We start from the raw sequence: 19,017 nt of genomic DNA, 5'->3' as shown, positions 1-19,017 counted from the left end.
TGTGGGATTATTGTTTTCTCTCTTTTTTTAGAAATTCTCCATATATGTTTTTTCCTAAAATCATCCAGTCTCCATTACAACATGCTCATTCATTACATTTACTAAATTTAGGAAATTGCTAAATCCATGTAAATCACTGGACAAATAATTGAATAAATATGTGATGATCATGGTTGTATTGATGTTTAGTTTATTGCATCTTACATAGGTAGTTCTGATGACCCTTTGGCTGACCTTTCAGAGGTCTTGAACACAGATGATGATATTCTTGGAATACTTTCTGATGATTTAGTAAAGTCTGGAGATCATTCAGGTATGTGCTTTTAAGGGCTCCTTGGTGGCTGTTTTCTTTGTTCTCTTGATTATAGACACATTTCATGTGTTATGTTCACAGGTTATGTGATGTGTGGCTTTGATATTTATGTAACTGTTATATCTTAAGTATACTCCAATTTCAGAAGGACTTTTATCTCTTCTTTTACAAAAAAACAAAAACTTGTCAGTGTTTTATTTTACTCAGCCCTTTGCTTTGCTGCTTGTAAGAGAATAAAAACAGCTGCTGTTGTCTATCATACCTGCGTAGCTTTTTCAGCATGCAGCAGTGTATGCTCTTAGGTTTTTTTTTTTGTTTTGTTTTTCTTTCTCTTGTTATAATCATCCATTTTATCTGGTTTGGGTCCTGTAGGTCTTGATTTATGCACTTTCCAGGTTGAGAACTCACCCTCCCCATTTGGTAAGAAACTAAACAATGGATGACCCGTGGTTAGAAGTAGTCATCTTTCCTAGTGGTTTCAGCTGAAAGAACTGTTTGTGCATGCATAGATGTTAGTGCTTCGTTGCTCTGTGTAACTAATCCATGCTTTCATTTTTTGCTATCTTTCTGTGTTTGAGCCAAGCACAACTTACAAAACCTGCACTGTGCACTTGATAGAATTCTAGAGAGTTTTCTTTTGAATTTTTTAATAAATTTGCTGTTTTTGTGTTTCACAATGCAAAACTATGCATTTTCTTGCTTTCTTTCCTATTTGACAGTATTACATATAGTAGTATTAGTGATATATTTGTTTTTAACTTAAAAACACATCTTAATTATGTCAATGTACAAAGCATGAATAAAAAGATCAACATCAGTCTTTTTTTTATCACTGGTGATGATTGATCACTTTTACATAAAACTTCTATATAAAACACAGATTTATGATAACTAGAAGAAGCATGCTACATTATTTTAAAGGTGGTTCTTAGTTGGAATTTGGTGCTGCAATACCTTTCAAATACTAAAGTCAATTGTGTACAGTATTACCAAGTTTCTGTTGCTTCTGAGATATTTTCTTAACTTTTAAAAGGATATTATACATGTCACAGAAAAAGCAACAATTGTATTTTCTCAACACCCACAATTGTATTTTCTAATTTAATGCAGAATATTTTAGCTCTGTTTTGAAAGTAGAAGCTGCTGCCATTTTAATATACGCCAGATATTTACTAGTATGAACTGTGTTTTAGTAGATTTTTAATCTAACACAGCAGGAATCATGGGAGTTTTGGGGGATACTTAAGATCAAAGGTAACTTTCAGTCAGGTTTAAATGTACCTGCTGCAGGAAATTCCTATTTTTAAAATGAACAAAATAAAAAGTTCTAAGAGCTTGTCTACACTACCCGCTGGATCGGCAGGCAGCGATCGATCCAGCGGGGTTCGATTTATTGCGTCTAGTCTAGATGCGATAAATCGACTGCCAAGCGCTCTCCCATCAACTCCAGTACTCCACTGGAGCAAGAGGCACAGGCAGAGTCGACGGGAGAGCGTCAGCAGTCGACTCACCACAGTGAAGACATCGCGGTGAGTAGATCTAAGTACATCAACTTCAGCTATGTAATTCACGTAGCTGAAGTTGCGTAACTTAGATCAATCCCTCCCCCCCTCCCCCCCCCCCCCCCCCAGTGTAGACCAGGCCTTAGAGAATTAAATGTTTGAAAACATTCAGTGACTAAATTTAGAAGTCCCGTTACAACAAAATTTGGTTCAAAGTCTAATTCTAAGTATTTAATTGAATTAGATGTCTTCCTCAAACTATAGAGCAATCTAAATCCGATATTTTCTGATTTTTATTGATGTCTTATTTTCCCTTGAAAATCAACTTTTAGATTTTAGCAGATGGCTTTAGTTTACAACTAAATTGTAACCAAAAATAATTTTGGAAATGTTTTATGTCCTTTGTCCTGTGTCAGTAGATTTCATTGTTTACAGCTGACTTAATATTCTTACCCCTTCAGCTGGACTAGATATTGGTCCCATCTCTGATGATCCTTCCTCTCTGCCTCAGCCAAGTGTCAATCAGAGTTCACGGCCCCTGAGTGAAGAACAATTAGATGGAATTCTCAGTCCAGAACTAGACAAAATGGTCACAGATGGTAAAATGTTTGTCTTACATGTTGATCTTGTAGAATACTTAAGCAAATGCTTCCTATTTTCTATTATTACTGTCTATGTAATTTTAAAATTAGCCTTTGCACTTACAATTACAGAATTAATTTTATTATGTTTTATCTAGAAGAGTGAAATGAATTATTGCTAATTTTGTGTTATATTTACTTTGACCAGGTGCAATTCTTGGTAAACTGTACAAAATTCCAGGTATGTGTTCTTGAGCGTTGCTATCTTTTATTAAATTTAGTTTATATAACAGTACCTGCCAAGTTATGCATATTATTTTTGCAGAGCTGGGAGGAAAGGATGTGGAAGACTTGTTCACTGCTGTACTGAGTCCTGCAACCACTCAGCCAACTCCTTTGCCACAGCCTCCACCTCAGTTAATGCCTTTACACAATCAGGGTATGTCTTCTGTTCCTTTTCAAAGTGGGCTGTACAAAACCAATTGTGTATCTTTCATAGTATAAATATGATGATAAACTATGCTAGGGTAAATACTCTGTATGCTTTCTTTCACCAATCATTTTGAAATTGAGTGTCTGATACATATGTGAATGGATTTCGATATCTGAGAGGAAAAGTGATCTTTTGTTAGACAGACTTTTTGTGAAATACTGGAGCTGTTACTATGGTATAGTACTGTAAGTGGTCTGTAATAAAACAGGGCTCCTATTATGACATTTTGTCTCATTGCTTTGTCAGTACATTTAAGCACACTCTCACGGTGAAGGAGTTAATCTGCCCCTTAATTATAACATTTTTGTCGAAATGTGACAGTGCCATTCAGTCGAATTTCTGTAAAAAGGTTAATTTAAGAAAGTTGACTAACACTATTCAAACAAGGAAAAGAGAGTTAGCATAATTTTGCAAATATTTCAATTATAGGGAAGGAGGGGACAGATGCCTTTTTTGTTGTTGTTGCAAAACCAAATCAAATCTGTTTCCCAAGCCATGAATCCAGAAGAAGGCTGGTTATCAGGCTTACTTTATTTAGTTCTATTATCTTGGATAGATTTTTCTGAAAAAATGCTGGAATATGTATCCTAGAATTCTAGGTTTTCACTCTGAGTGCCCCATCAGTGGTATTTCATGGGTTGTTTACGTGAGGGGTTCCCAAGCTTTGTTCCGTGAGGCGCACCTGTGCAGCTGCATTATGCACTTCAGCCCACTATTAACACGGTTCCATCAGGGAGAGTGACACCATAGGGCGTCTGGCCCCTCGCCTCAGCAGGGACCAGGACAAGCAAGAAGGCGAAGGGGCCAGGCAGGTGCCACAGCCTGCCCCTGCTGACACCCTCTACCTCAGCAGCCCGCTGAGTGCCTTGAGCTCATCACCTGACAGCCGTGCCCTCAGTCACTCACCCAGCACCCTGGCGTGCCTCACAGGCACTCCCTGCTCAGGAACAAGGGAGGAGCTTGGGGGTCCAAAGTGCTGGGCAGAGGCAGGCGCTCAGGCTGGGCCTGGCCGTTACCTGTGACAGTCCTGATCACAGCGTTGTCCAGGAGGAAACAGAGCGGGAGTGCTGAGCCCAGGTCCCTGGGAGGGCCGTGGGGCTGATACTCCAGGGGTCCTGATAGCCACAGATCACGCTGGCTCAGAGTGGGAATGGATGCAAACCTTCCAGCCGCCCTGAGTGCCGCCACCTCTTGGCTGACCCCTTTTCCTTGCTTGGCAGCTCCGCTTCACCCTCTTGTCACCTGCCGGGGACGCTAGGCTTCTCTGACCCTGGTGAGGGTCATCGCCAGCCGCGACTACACCAATATATATAGTTTTGGGGGAGCAACATTGTCCTACCCTACCCCCAATCTCTCCCTCTGCCGACAGACCACCCAGCACTGTGTTGTGGCCCACTTTTAGGTTGCGGCCCACAGTTTGGGAACCCGTGGTTTACATAATATCCAGGCACATAATTATAAAAGCATTCTTTTCTCATCAGCCAGCATCTCTAGTAAAGTTGGCACTAGCTCAGGTGCAAGCAGAGAGCCCATTATGATGTATTTGTGCTTCAGAAATCTATTCCAGTATCTAAATTGATTTCAGTAGTGAGTAATTCTAGAACCACCAGATATCCTAAGAAAGGAAAAAATAATTTGTTTCTTAATCTGGATGAATTTCTAGAAAAATATAAGACTTCAAGAAGTTCTAAAAATGAGATAATTTAAAGCAAACGAGAGGTAATAGATTACATGGCCAGTTTGTTCCTGTGTCATGTCTGCACTAATATTTTAATGATACAAATAAAATGCTCTGCCTTAATAGTGGTGTAAAATTGCTAGACTTAATATTTTATTGAAATATTGAGGTACATTTGACTAGATTTATTTGTTTCATTGATAAGAGTGTAGAAATCATATGTTAGAAAGCTTTACTCTGGTATACCAACCATCTCGGAAGAGGAGATTCCTAATTAAATGGTTAATATTTATTTAAGAATTGTGAAAGGAGATTGTGTGCAGTGCCTTCTTGTCTGTTATCTGGCATCATGGAAAATCTGGCATAATCTCCTTTAGGGGAGAACTTTGAAGGCTAGAAATATCACAATGGTTGGCAGCCTGGGATACTATAGAGCAGTCTGTAAGCCATGTTCTAGTCTTTGCTAGATGCCAACCAGACAATCTTAGTTGCTACATTACAGCTGAAGGGGCTTAGCTTTTATTATTATCTATTATCGTTATCTGTTGTCCCCATTGTGTTCCTCACCCTTATATATTTGGACAACCACCAGTTACTTCCGTTGTAGAAGCAGGAGATCCTAGATGCTGATTGTAGGCCCCATGGATACAGTTGCCAACAGTAAAAGAAAATATGTTCAAATAAACAAAGGATCTGGGGCCTGCTGCACACCCATATATAGAAGAGTTGTGTGCACCTTTTGGTGAATTTTAGGTTACTTTTCATGAACTCATTTCCAAGTATTTAATATGTAACCAAGCAGTATTAACAGATATTCAAATCACTAACTAAATAAAAATAAATGCTCAAAATTGCTCGTCTGTTTCCCCACCCCAAAAGATACATATATGTAAGATGGAATAATATAACACAGGCTAGCCTGAGATATAAAATGAGTTAAGATGGGAAATTCTCAAAGAATCCTTTGGCTTGCCAAAATCATAAGAAACATGTACATACTGATTGGATATAAAGGAAAGGGCTCACTAAAGTTTATGGTGGTGGAGATTGTCATATGTTCATAACTCCTCTCCAAAAGGTTAAAGTTGGCACATAGGAATGTAGGACTGAAAGGGACCTCCTGGGTCATTGAATCAAGTCCCCTCCTATCACAGGCAGTCCCATCATTTAATCCTGTCATATAATCTTATCAAGTTCCATTTTAAAAATAGTTAGGCCACTTCCTCCTTCTACTGATATTGGAAGCTATACTAGAACCTCACTCCTCTGAGGGTTAGAAACCTTCTAATTTATAGCATAAATGTATTCACAACTAGCACCATAGAATGTACAATAAGTAGTTTCTCATTAGACTAAAGGCCTATTCCTCACCAAAGTTTGTCTTGAACACCTTGAAAGCCTTCAGACACTCGTTCTTTACATTGATCATTTCAACTTTTGCCTTCCAGGGGAAAGTGTGTTTTCAAGAGTACCACTTATGAATGGCCTGATTGGACTTACCCCCCATCTCCCTCATACACCTTTGGCTCCTGGAGCTGGACTAGGCACTTTCTCTCCTATTACACAACCACCGTACAGTGATACCAGGTAAGTCAAGCTGAAGAATATGGAATTACTCAACAGTTAGCCTAGCTTGAGTGGTATCAGAGAAGCATACTTGCCACTGCACATTTTAAATGTTTATTATTTGACAGAAATATTAAATAAGTTTTAAAACATTTTTGCTCTTTTAAATCTTTTCAAAAGACATGATACTAACATCTGGAGTAGTGAACAGAGTGTTTATAAAATAAATTTTCATATTATATTGAGAGGAAAATTAAAAAATTAAACATCTGTTTTGATTTGTCAGGGATAAGAACCCAGCATTTAATCCAGTGGTAAATGATCCTAATAGTTCATGGACACCATCTGCTCCCCCTATGGAAGGAGAAGGGGATACGATGTCCAATGCTCAAAGAAGCACTCTGAAGTGGGAAAAAGAAGAAGCACTTGGTGAAATGGCAACAGTAGCACCTGTTCTGTACACAAATATCAACTTCCCCAACCTAAAGGAAGAATTCCCAGGTAAGGGAGTGATTTATTGTGTAGGGGCACAAATTTTGTAACAGTTCTGTTAGACACCTTTCTTCACCAAAGCATTAACTATTTCTACTTATAAAAATTGTCTGAAGAATTATAAAATCATCAAAACCCTGCAAACTAAAACAATATGTTGGTTTTGGTTGCAGACTGGACTACAAGAGTGAAGCAGATTGCTAAACTGTGGAGAAAAGCAAGCTCACAAGAAAGAGCACCATATGTGGTAACAATAACTAAAACTAGCATTTGTACATTTAATCTGTGGGGTGTTTGGTTTTAAAACTAGTAAGGCCTGGTTTACACTGGGGGGGATCGACCTAAGATACACAACTTCAGCTATGAGAATAGCGTAGCTGAAGTCAACGTATCTTAGGTCAACTTACCTCACGTCCTCACGGCGCAGGGTCTACTGCTGCCGCTCCCCCGTCGACTCCGCTTCCACCTCTCGTCGCGGTGGAGTACAGGAGTTTGCGGCAGAGCGATCAGGGATCGACTTATCATGTCTACACTAGACACGATAAATCTATCCCTGATAGATCGATCACTACCCGCTGATCCAGCGGGTAGTGTAGACATACTCTAAGGTTCCAGAAGATGCAGTTTTAGACCTCTGTAATTTTAGAACTTGTTTCTAAAGCTATTTTCTCAGCCATTCAGTCTTAATATAAACTACAACCATTTATTTATTTATATTACCTAGAGGCCCCAACCAAGATCAATATGCTAGGTGCTGTACATACACATAGTAAGAGACACTCTCTTCCCCAAAGAGCTTGCAATCTAAATGTGTGCTGATGGTTATTTGTGCACTATCAATGTGATTAACCCTCTACCAACATAGAAGAAACCACAGTCCCCGCCTCTAAGAGCTTTCACGCTGAATAAGATAATTAAAACTACCAAGTGACTGAAGCTCAAAAGCCAGCTTTCCTGCTCTTACTGTTGCTTTCTTTACCTTATCACTTTTTAATATGTACCGATCGCTTTAAAAGGGGAGCAAAAATGTCACACCAACTTGAGGATTTTGTAAGAAGCTGCAGGCATTAATTCAGCTGCCATTATGGCCATGCGGCTCTCATCCTTGACTGCTTTTTTAAATCTTTTAAAAGGTTCATTTCTGAAAGGTGCAATATACATTTGAGAACTGTAACATAAATCTGAAAAAACAACTGTCAGGATTTGATACTCAGAAGGAGCCAGATTCAAAATGTCAGCCAGAAGCGACTCCCTGAAGCAGCCATTCAGAGTTTAAAAGCTCCATTATTGCTTGAAAATGCTTATCTGAAGAGTTGTTATTGTGCAGTCCAATTTTTCTTTGTCCTTAACCCTCAATCCTATGCTTGTACTGCTAGCCTGACTCAGTGGGATGCATGGAGGCTATTTAATGTAGTCCACTAGTGCATCTTATTCTCCTGTAAGTGAAGTTCTCCAAATGAGTCCAAATAAACCTCTGTTGATTCATCGTACCTGGGAGCCGCCTGTTTTCTTCAGATCTGGGACCGCACAAATATAAGACTTCACATATGTATTGGTATATTTGTATTTCTTTGGCCCTGTGCTGCACATAAACAGAATCTCCTAACCTACATTTAAAGCCTGTATTGTTACTGACTCTTTTGCCTAACATGGTTTGGCATACACAAATCCCACACTGCAGCTTTGTCAAGACTATAGACTTGCAGTTAGTAGTTCTGGTTACAAGAGAGTAACCTAGTTTGTTCATGATTGTGTGCGATTAAATCAGACCACATAAATAATTTGGTTGTAGATTTTGTAGGAAGAATGGGTGGATGCAGTACTTACACATATCAAAAAAAAAAGAAAAGAAAAATTACTTGTATTTTTATTTTTTCTCAGCAAAAAGCCAGAGATAATAGAGCTGCTCTGCGCATCAATAAAGTGCAGATGTCAAATGACTCCATGAAAAGGCAGCAGCAACAGGATAGTATTGATCATAGCTCTCGAATCGACTCAGACCTCTTTAAAGATCCTTTAAAGCAGAGGGAATCGGAACATGAGCAGGAGTGGAAATTCAGACAGGTGTGTTACATTTGGTCATTTATTTTGTGGGATATTTTGGCCATAATGTGGGATTTTTTTTATTGGTAGTTGCTGTGCTTAATGGATTAAAATCAATTTTAATCTATCCAAGGAAGGAGATATAAATTAAGAACATGCACTCTGCATAGAGTGAAGATTTTGGTCATAAGAAGAAAAGATATATAAAAATATTTGACTTATTTTTACCACTTCGGTTGATTGTTAACATAATTAATTATCTTTTTCTGTGGGGCCAGCTAAGAGCAATGGTGTATGCCCTTTTCTGTCATAGGTGACAGAAAAGGCCTTCACCCTGGGTACTCTCACTTTAAATGAGGCTGGCACTTTTCTGTTACTCCAAAGCCCTTTACCGCTTGTTAATGAGGCTGCATCACTTCTTTAGTATGGAAGGTTGGCAAGCGGCTTTGTTCCTCTGGGAATCTGGGAAATACTTTTCCCCAATCAGTCAATGGGGAGTTTGCCAATGTAATTTAGTTTCATAAATGATCAGGCATTCTGCCCCCACTGTACTTAAGCTTTTAAATTATTCTTAACCGTTCTCATATGTCTCTAAAGATCCTAATTTGTTGATGCTCAGTCATCAAAATGCCCTTGCTTATGTTCCCGGGACTAATAAATGTAACCTTTTCTCTTCCCATCTTAAACCAGCAAATGCGTCAGAAAAGTAAGCAGCAAGCCAAAATTGAAGCCACACAAAAACTTGAGCAAGTGAAAAATGAGCAGCAGCAGCAACAACAACAACAACAGTTTGGTTCACAACAGCTTCTGAACCAGTCTGGCTCAGACACACCTAGTAGTGGGATACAGAGCCCCTTAACTCCTCAGACTGGCAATGGAAATATGTCTCCTGCTCAACAGACATTCCACAAAGACCTATTTACAAAACAACAACTACCTGGAACCCCTACTTCAGTATCCTCAGATGATGTGTTTCTCAAACCACAAGCACCACCTCCACCCCCAACCCCAACTAGAATGCCAGTACAGGATCCTCTTGCTCAGTCACAGATGCCTCAGCCTGCGTCACAACAGATGTTTCCTCCAAGTACTACAAACTCTAGACCGCCCTCTCCAATGGATCCTTATGCTAAAATGGTGGGAACACCTAGGCCACCACCTGTTAACCAAAACTTTGTCAGAAGAAGTACCATTACACCAATGGATACCTGTCCACCACCATCATCTGTATCCAGGCCCATTCAAGTAAGTGAACCGGCAGGAAGCAGGCCTTCACCAGTCAGAGATTCATGTTCTTCATCTCCAGTTAGCAATGACCCCTATGCAAAACCACCAGATACACCCAGACCTGTAATGGCAGCAGATCAGTTCCCCAAACCTTTGGGGGTACCAAGATCTCCCATAATCATGGAACAATCAGGGAACGTTCCTTTAACAACTGGAAGCAATGATGCATTCACTAAACCAGCTCCGAGAACTGATATATTTCAAAGACAGAGAATACCTCCTGCTGATCCATATGCACGACCACCCCTGACTCCTACTCCCATTGTTGATGGCAGCTCTGGACCCTTTAAAACTCCAATGCGTCCACCACAGTCCCCACAAGATCCTTATGGATCAATGCCACCAACAACAAGACGCATTGCTGTTGATCCATATGAAAGGCCTGTTTTGACACCAAGGCCAGTGGATAGCTTTTCCCACAATCAGTCTAATGATCCCTATAGCCAGCCTCCTCTGACTCCTCACCCTGCAATAAAGGAGCCTTTTGCCCATCCACCCCGGGTAATGCGACAGCAGAGTGACTCTTTCTCTCAGTCTGGACCCATTTCAAGGCCAGCCTCTCAGGACCCTTATTCCCAATCTCCAGGTACTCCTCGGCCGGCTGCTGACCCTTATTCCCAACCTCCAGGAACACCTCGACCCACCACTGTTGATCCATATATGCAGCAACCACCCACACCAAGACCTGCACAGCCAGCAAATTTATTTGTTCAGTCTCCAGCAAATCAGAGACATTCTGATCCATATGCTCAACCTCCTGGAACGCCAAGGCCAGTTATTAATGACCCGTATTCTCAGCCACCAGCAACTCCAAGGCCGGGGATTCCAGAGAATTTTAACAGACCCACAGTAAGACCAGGACTAATGCCAAATCGAGATCCTTTCCTGCAGACATCCCAAAACAGAGGAACTGCTCTGCAGGGCACTTTTGTAAGACCACCCGATCCATGTTCTCAAACTCCAGGACCAGCAGGACCTGCTGTAACAGAATCATTTAGCCATGCTCCAGCAGCCCCAGCACATGATCCTTATGATCAGCCTCCAATGACTCCAAGACCTCAGCCAGAAACTTTTGGAACTAGTCAGCATGCCCATGAAGCTGATCAGCAAAGGTCTGGATCTGAGGGCAACTTTAATGCATCTGCAAATTCTCCAATGAGCTCTCAAGGACAGCAGTTTTCCACAGTCTCACAAGTTTCTGGCCCAGCACCAACTACAGGAGTAACGGATACACCGAATACCATGAACATGTCTCAGGCAGACACAGAGAAACTAAGACAGGTGAGCTCAGTATACAATTTAATGTTTATGCTATTAAAATGTCACAGTTAAAGGAATCTCCCATTTTACATTGTGTTTCACACCCCCGCTTTATAACAAAGCCCTTTGGCCAGCCCTTGGCCACTTGACATGTTTCCCCGGCCCATCTAACAAAATCAGAATATGTAGAATGCAAGATTTCAATATTTTTAAGGAGTAAGTTTCTAATTCTTATGTTTATGAAGAAAAGTTTCTCAATTTTGACTAAGATAGTGCTGTCTAGTCTGAAGGTATTTCTACACCATAAATTAAGGTGATATTGTAGCATGAATAGGCATACTGATGCTAGCTTTGATCTAGCTAGTGGTGGTAAGAGTAGTAATGAAGATGTGGCAACATGGACCTCAGCATTGGCTAGCAACCCAAGTATGTACCTAGGGCCCCAGAAGGGTTGTACTGGGGTGGTTAGGCCACACCACACATCTTTACTGCTATTGCTACCTACACAAGCTAGATTAAAGCTAGCACATACCTACCCGTGCAACTGTTACACCTGCAGTGTGGACATAGCCTAAGAGTTTGATCCTACACTCATTGATGTCAATGGCACAACTCCCATTGACTTGATTGTGTAGGATCAGACCCCAAGTGAGATGTAAACTGCTGCCATTGAGAAGTGTATTAAATCTGAAGTTTAATTATTACACTTTACTTACCAGGTTTTCAAAAAATGTAGGCATGCTATTATACATTGAAACTAAGGAGTTACTCATGCAAATGACCAAATAAGTGTCAGAAGTAGATGTGATCTCAAAAGTGCTCTGCTTAGTTTCTCGCCCCCCTCCCCCTCCCCATAGATGCTGAATAAAACAGTAATTTTACGGTAGAACCTCAAAGATATGAACACCAGAGTTACGGACTTACCAGTCAACCGGACACCCTGTGGAACCGGAAGTAATTAATCAGGCAACAGTAGATACACACACAGGAAAAAAAGCAAATACTGTTCTGCCTCTGGGCTTTTGGCTCAAGGCTTCAGCGGGGGGGGTTGGGCAGGAGAGAATTGGGGCTGCAGCTGCGTGACGGAGGGTCAGGGCTCCGGGCAAGGTGGCGGGGTCAGGGCTTCTGACTCTCGGGAGCACCAGAGCGCAGGGCTTTAGACCTGGGGGGAGTGCTGGGGCTCATGGCTTCACCCTATGGCTCCATTCCCAGCTTCAGCCCCACAGGGGGTGCCGAGGCTCGGCACTTCAGCCCCTGGCGCCCCCTGCAGGGCAGAAGCCGGAAACGGAGCTGCAGGGCTGAAGCCCTGAGCCCCAGTGCTCCCCCCAGGTCTCAAGCCTTGAGCTCTGGTGCTTCCGCAGGGCAGAAACCCTGAGCTCCAACCTGGGGCCATGACTCAACCACTCACCCGCACGCCTGCAGCCCCAACCACCCTCTGGCTGAAGTCCATAACATCTTGTTCAGAGTTACGGAACATTTCAGAGTTATGAAAAATCTCTGTTCCCGAGGTGTTTATAGCTCTGAGATTCTACTGTAACTAAATTACAGTTGCTACCACAGGGCCTTCTTCTACCCACAGTTTTGTTAGCAAACTTCCCAGCATCATCAGAAGGAGATACAGTGAGGATTGAAGAGCTGTTGAATGAACCTAACCGTGTAGCCCTGGCCCACTGACCATGACTGAAAATGTAATTCAGCATTCTGCATAGAATATTTGTCACCTCTGATATAATGTGATTATTTCTGGCCTTGACACATCTCAGGCTATTGGACCTTAAAATTGTGACATTCGAATGTAGATAAAAACTATTTTGTGTCATTTTTTGAGATTTCTAAATATTACAGATTAAAAGTTTTCTTTACCTTCAAGAACTTGAACTGTTGGACAGACCTGTGAGGTGTTTAATAGTATTTATGTATCCTGGCTTTAAAGGAAGAGTAAAGACACTGATAAAAAATATTGTAATGATCTCAATTGTTTATCCACAGGCTAGGTACAGCAGGGTTATTGGCTGTTTGAGTTCCCCCACAGTCCTCTACAAGTGTGCCTCCACGCTTATTTGGAGGGACCTTTGCTAGAGGTTATGGGGTAGATTGGTTTCCATGCAAATTCGTCCTTTCTCTGTTTGAGAATGCTGACATCAATTATGTTGGTGATTTCTGCAATATCTCCACCTGACCATTAGGAACTGGACCAAGAACACCAAATCATGTCACATAAACCACCAAATAGCAAATAAGTATTAGATAGTAACGTCTCTTGATCACTGCTGCCCTGGACCAGATTCCTTCTGGGATTATGCTAGTGTAGATTCTGACAAAGATCAGAAGGCAGAAAGTCCACCTTGGGATGGAGATGAGGCTGAGGTTAGAGTTGTGGAAAGTAGCTTAATCTCCTTTTGCGTGAAGGAGCTCTAGGAGCCTAATGCAGCCTAAAAATTGACAGTGCTGGCCAGGAAGGGGGCCTGGCCAGGGTAGTATCTGCTACTGCTGTTAAACCAAAAGCAGTTTTCCCTAGCGGAACTTCTGATCACCTCTCCTCCTTCAGAATTCACCTCTCCTTATGGCACAAGGGCACCATTGGGGCACAAAAGTGTATATGACAGCTCCTTGTGCTAACATTAGTGATCTGGCCTGTTAGCCAAGACGCATACGTTAGGCATAGTATTAATGTAAGTGTGAATTCTTATGTTAACTGAATGTATTATCCTCTCCCCACTATTCTGTTCACCTGTGTCAAATATCCCATAACACCTTGCATTAGTTGAAGTAAATTTTGGCTTACGTAGGTAGGAAAATTGTCAGGATCTAGACATATGGGTGTTTTACCATAACAATCGGTAAGGAGTTACTCTCACACACCAGTACTGGAATGTCCCAAAGGAAAAGGACAAGTTAAATGATTGTTCTACCCTGCTACACACCTAGGAAGTGCCTTCATGCCCTTTGGTACCTGGAATGCCTGTATTCAGAACAAAGAGATAGGGGGTGTACCATGGGATCAGAAAAACAAAATAGGAAGCTGATTGGTTAAATCTAATTTCAGATGATGCACAGAGTACCTTTTTACATGCAAACAGGATGAGTATAAAAAGAATAGCTTTAGCATTGTAACTTTGGAAGCACCTTCTTTGTAAGGTGAATTTAACAACACTGCATGAGAAGGCTTTCCTGAAACTGGTCTCAGATTGAGCCTTTCTTCCTGTACTATATTGTTATTGACTTTGAGCAATAAAACTGACTGGTATTGGTTGTTTGGTCTCTTGAATATATTTCATAACGAACTAAAGTGTGGTCAAGCAATTTACTATACAGTTTATCAACAGACCCTTGGTGAATAGGGGTCCTTGAGGTGAAAGGTCTCACTAGCCTCTTATCAATTCCCTGAATCATGTCATCTGGTTTTTGATTAATTTGCAAGGGAATTATAGGGGTTTTTTCCTACTGAGTGGGAGGGAAGATTGTTCCGTTTATACAAGATTCTTGGCTCTGGGGGACTTTACATTTTGAAAGTAGATTTATTTCAATAGTGAACATAATATTTTTTTTTAAACCAGCGCCAGAAGTTGCGTGAAATTATTCTGCAGCAGCAGCAGCAGAAGAAGAATGCTATCCGTCAGGAAAAAGCACTACAGGATCCAGCCACGCCTCCCCATGCAGCTCCGCATCAACACTGGCAGCAAGAAAATCTAAATCAGATTTTTAACCGACCTCCTCCTCCCTACCCTGGGAATATTAGAGCATCCATCATCCCTCCAGGTGGTCCGAGGTTCGCAGTATTCCCAAAAGATCAACGTGCACCATTTCCCTCTGATGGGCAGTTTAATAGACCCCAATTTCCAGGAGATATGACAGCCATGGGAATGAGGCCTCATGGTCTTCGGTATGATTTTTGATTTCTTAAAACATAAGTGTTTAAGAGAGAGTTCTAAACTATTATAAGGATTTCCAGTAAGATGGCCTGTGCTACATTGATGTAATTTGCCTACCGCGGCCCCAATCCTGTAACCACTTATACACGTGTTTAGCTTTAAGCACCTGTGTAATCACATTGAAGTCAATATATAAAGTTAAGTATGCATGTAAGCATCTGAGATTATTGCAGCCTATATTTTTGCACTGGTTGATTGTGTGTGTTACTGGAAATTGTTCAGCAATTAAAACTTAGTAATACATTGTTGGGTTTTTGTCAGTTTGGGGTAGATGAAGGATGGGAATTTTTTTCCTTGCATTATGCCACCTGTGTACACAAGGCCCACAAAACTGCATTTTTCGGCATTTATAAAGAAAATTATTTAATCCAGTTTTAGTTTTCATTTATTAATATGGCATCAATGAAATATTATTGTCCTTGTGTAAAGTATACACAATCAAGAAACGACTTGTATTCTATGTCATTATTTTTTTAAGTAGTGCCAAGATGTGAAATAAATATCAATACTGAAATAATGGGGGGGGTTGGTCCCCTAACTTTTTTTACGCTTACTGAGTTCAATTAAAATATGGATTGTCTAGCAAGATAGTTTTTGCTGTAAGAAGCATTTTTATCCAAGTTTATTTGGGTTGAGGGGTTGGTACAGCACAAGATGTTTATTTAAGCATAATTAATAGTTATTTTAGTTAATTTTTTTATTCTGTTCAGAAAGCTCACTTAAGTTTGAGATTGGTCAAAATAAAATATTTATTTAAATGCACTAAAGAACATAATATGTAAAACATTTAAGAGATTAGTCATTTTCTGAAATATGCCAGATCAGGTGGGCCAAATGAATCAAGAGAACTAATTCTTTAATTAATCTTTGATTTCAGATTTGGGTTTCCAGGAGGTGGACATGGTCCACCAACAGGTCAAGAACGTTTTCTTGGGCCTCAACAGCAAATGCAACGCGCTGGAGTTCCACCACAGCTGAGAAGATCTTTGTCTATAGATATGCCTAGGCCATTGAACAACACACATATGAATAGTCCAGCTGGACTGTCTCAGCATTTTCCACCACAGGGTATTCAGGTTCAGCAACACAATATACTGGGTCAAGCGTTCATTGAGTTACGCCACAGAGCCCCTGATGGCAGACCAAGACTCCCCTTTAATCCCTCTGCTGCTAATGTTATAGACCCAGCACCCCAGCATCAGCGGCATACAGGATTTATACCTAGGCAGGACTTTCAGGGTCCAAGACACATAGATCCAATGAGACGTAATCCTCAAGGTCTAACTAACCAGTTACAGATGTCTACAAGTTTGGAGCATTTGCCACAATCTCAGCAAGATAATCATGACCATCCACCCGTGCTTGTCATGCGTTCCTTAAGTCATGCCCCGGTTAATGATGCTTTTTCAGGGACTCCTTTGCCTACATCTGCACCCACTGAGGCACCTGGAAATCTACAGATTCCCAACCAGCCAACTGATGGATTAGAAGAGAAGCTTGATCCTGATGATCCCGCTGTAAAAGACTTAGATGTCAAAGACCTGGATGGGGTTGAAGTCAAGGACTTAGATGATGAGGATCTTGAAAATTTAAATCTAGATCCAGAGGATGGGAAAGGAGATGAGCTGGACACTTTAGATAATCTAGAAACCAATGATCCTCACCTTGATGACCTCCTGAGATCAGGGGAATTTGACATAATTGCATACACAGACCCAGAACTTGATCTGGAGGATAAAAAAAGTATGTTTAATGAGGAATTGGATCTTAGTGTTCCTATAGATGACAAATTAGATATCCAGAGCAAGACAGAAGAACCAAAACAGAAAGAACAAAGTGATAAAACTTCAGTCCCCACTGATGCACTTTCTCCGCAGAAGAAATCTGCTATGGAAAGTGAGATTAAAACAGAAGTGCTTTCTCCAAACTCATTAGATGAAACCAAGTCTGAAAATGAAAACAATGATGGCAATGTGGAATCTGCAGGCCCTCAGGTTGCTGCTGAGACAAAGTTAAATGATGGAGAAAAAGCTCCTGTGCAGCCTAATAATCCAGAATTACCTGACAAAACTATTACTACGAATCAGGAAACAACTGTGTCTAGTCCAAATGTTGTTCAGGGCCCTGCTAAACTGCCTGCTCAGGGTGTTATAAATTCTTGCAGTATTTCTGGATCCACACCAGTCCTTTCAAGTCTGCTGGCCAACGAGAGTTCAGATAACTCTGACATAAGGGCATTAGGCTCTTCACCTCAGTCTTTGCCAGCAACGCAAACAAATCACGTATCGGGTGTTTCTCAAACACTAATGACACCTGCTGGACAAATCTTGGAAAACGCTTTAAATTCTAATCTGACCGTGGTTCCACGAATAAACCATAGCTTCTCTCAAGGGGCAACAGTAAATCCAGGATTTATCCAAGGTCAGTCAACTAATCACAGCTTTGGGACAGGACAACCTGGTAATCAAGCCGTGACTTTGGCAAATCGCCCTGGTCCCAGTGGCATATCTGGTCCCCAGCAGATAATGCTCCCACAGACTCTAGCCCAGCAGCAAAATCGGGAGAGACCTCTTTTACTAGAGGAGCAGCCCCTTCTTCTGCAGGATCTTTTGGATCAGGAAAGGCAGGAGCAGCAGCAGCAGCGACAGATGCAAGCCATGATTCGTCAGCGTTCAGAGCCATTTTTCCCCAATATTGGTATGTATGTGATATCTTTTTTGGTACTGGTTAGTTCACTAATCAAATACCAAAAGAATATATTAAAAAAATCTGACTGTCTATTGACAAAAATACAAAGGCATTTAAAACTGAATTTGTAGCTGGCATGATGAAGAGGAACTTGACTAGTAGTTACAGCAGGAGACTGGAAATTAAGCATACGGGTGAAAGTACAATTATTAACTCACTCATATGGGACCTAGGGAAAAATTGTTCTGCGTGTACTTAAAAAAGAAAAGTTCTGAATAGAAGCTGGCAATCTGTTCTTACTGGTATAACATAGCATATCAATTTATAGCATTTAGATTATAAAACAGGTATTTTAATCCACAGCTCGTTAATGCAGGGATTCTCAAACTGGGGGTCAGGACCCCTCAGGGGGTCATGAGGTTATTACATGGGGGGGATCACGAGTTGTCAACCTCCACCCCAAACCCCGCTTTGTCTCCAGCATTTATAATGGGTTAAATATATAAAACAGTGTTTTTAATTTATAAGGGGGGGTCGCACTCAGAGACTTGCTATGTGAAACGGGTCACCAGTAAAAAAGTTTGAGAGCCACTGCGTTAATGTAATACGAAAATGCTAAAAAACATACTGAGTCAATGTGTGGTACAGGAGTCTAAACACAACTGGAGCTTTCTGACTAGCAGTCACTGTTGTATCAATATCAATAATGTCTACTAAGTGCACAAGTCAGACTCCTTTTCCTGATTTTTTTAATATATAAATTCTATTTCATAATAGCAGTAAATTCCTCCTCCATGTCACTGTTCATGGTGACTAAGGCAGCCCTGTCAAATACCTCCATTAACTTGGTGATGTTTGTAATTTAATGGATTCACCCTCTAGCCAAGTCTCCTGTTCCAGCCTCTCTCAAACTAATATTCCTTCTTTTGCGTTTCTTGGTTCACTGTAGCAATGAAAGTTATTTCATTTGCTATAATGGGCACTGTCAATCCCATTCCTGAGATGCTTGCTAAAGTGCAAGTTTCTTACAGAATATAGAAACCTACATTTTAGTCTCTACTTATAAAGGGAAGAAAAAAATTAATTTGAAGTACGCATGGTTAAATGATTGTAATGCAGTTGTTTTAAACTCAAGGGATTAGTACACGTGCCAATATTGGAAATATTCATTATGTTGGTAGT

The 19,017-nt window shown here is 40.9% G+C and overlaps 1 protein-coding gene across 22 annotated transcripts in view; it reads left to right on the top strand.

The window, feature by feature from the left end:
• The window catches only part of KMT2C (lysine methyltransferase 2C), a 332,762-nt gene that overhangs the window by 270,379 nt on the left and 43,366 nt on the right, over nt 1–19,017 (top strand). For 20 of the 22 annotated variants that reach the window (XM_005297183.5, XM_065586755.1, XM_065586756.1 and 17 more), the window contains 12 exons: nt 209–313; nt 686–733; nt 2,277–2,414; nt 2,605–2,637; nt 2,722–2,835; nt 6,016–6,154; nt 6,420–6,634; nt 6,799–6,872; nt 8,507–8,689; nt 9,359–11,236; nt 14,773–15,098; nt 16,025–17,844. In XM_005297183.5, the coding sequence (XP_005297240.2) occupies nt 209–313; nt 686–733; nt 2,277–2,414; nt 2,605–2,637; nt 2,722–2,835; nt 6,016–6,154; nt 6,420–6,634; nt 6,799–6,872; nt 8,507–8,689; nt 9,359–11,236; nt 14,773–15,098; nt 16,025–17,844 (5,073 nt within the window). The remainder of the gene's footprint in view (nt 1–208; nt 314–685; nt 734–2,276; nt 2,415–2,604; nt 2,638–2,721; nt 2,836–6,015; nt 6,155–6,419; nt 6,635–6,798; nt 6,873–8,506; nt 8,690–9,358; nt 11,237–14,772; nt 15,099–16,024; nt 17,845–19,017) is intronic. The other 2 variants (XM_065586758.1, XM_005297185.5) reach the window with 1 other exon arrangement.

Source organism: Chrysemys picta, chromosome 2 (assembly GCF_011386835.1).
Source record: "Chrysemys picta bellii isolate R12L10 chromosome 2, ASM1138683v2, whole genome shotgun sequence".
NCBI classification, from domain to species: domain Eukaryota; kingdom Metazoa; phylum Chordata; order Testudines; family Emydidae; genus Chrysemys; species Chrysemys picta.
Note: the sequence above shows the minus strand (reverse complement) of the source record. Positions and strands in the feature narration are given on the sequence as shown.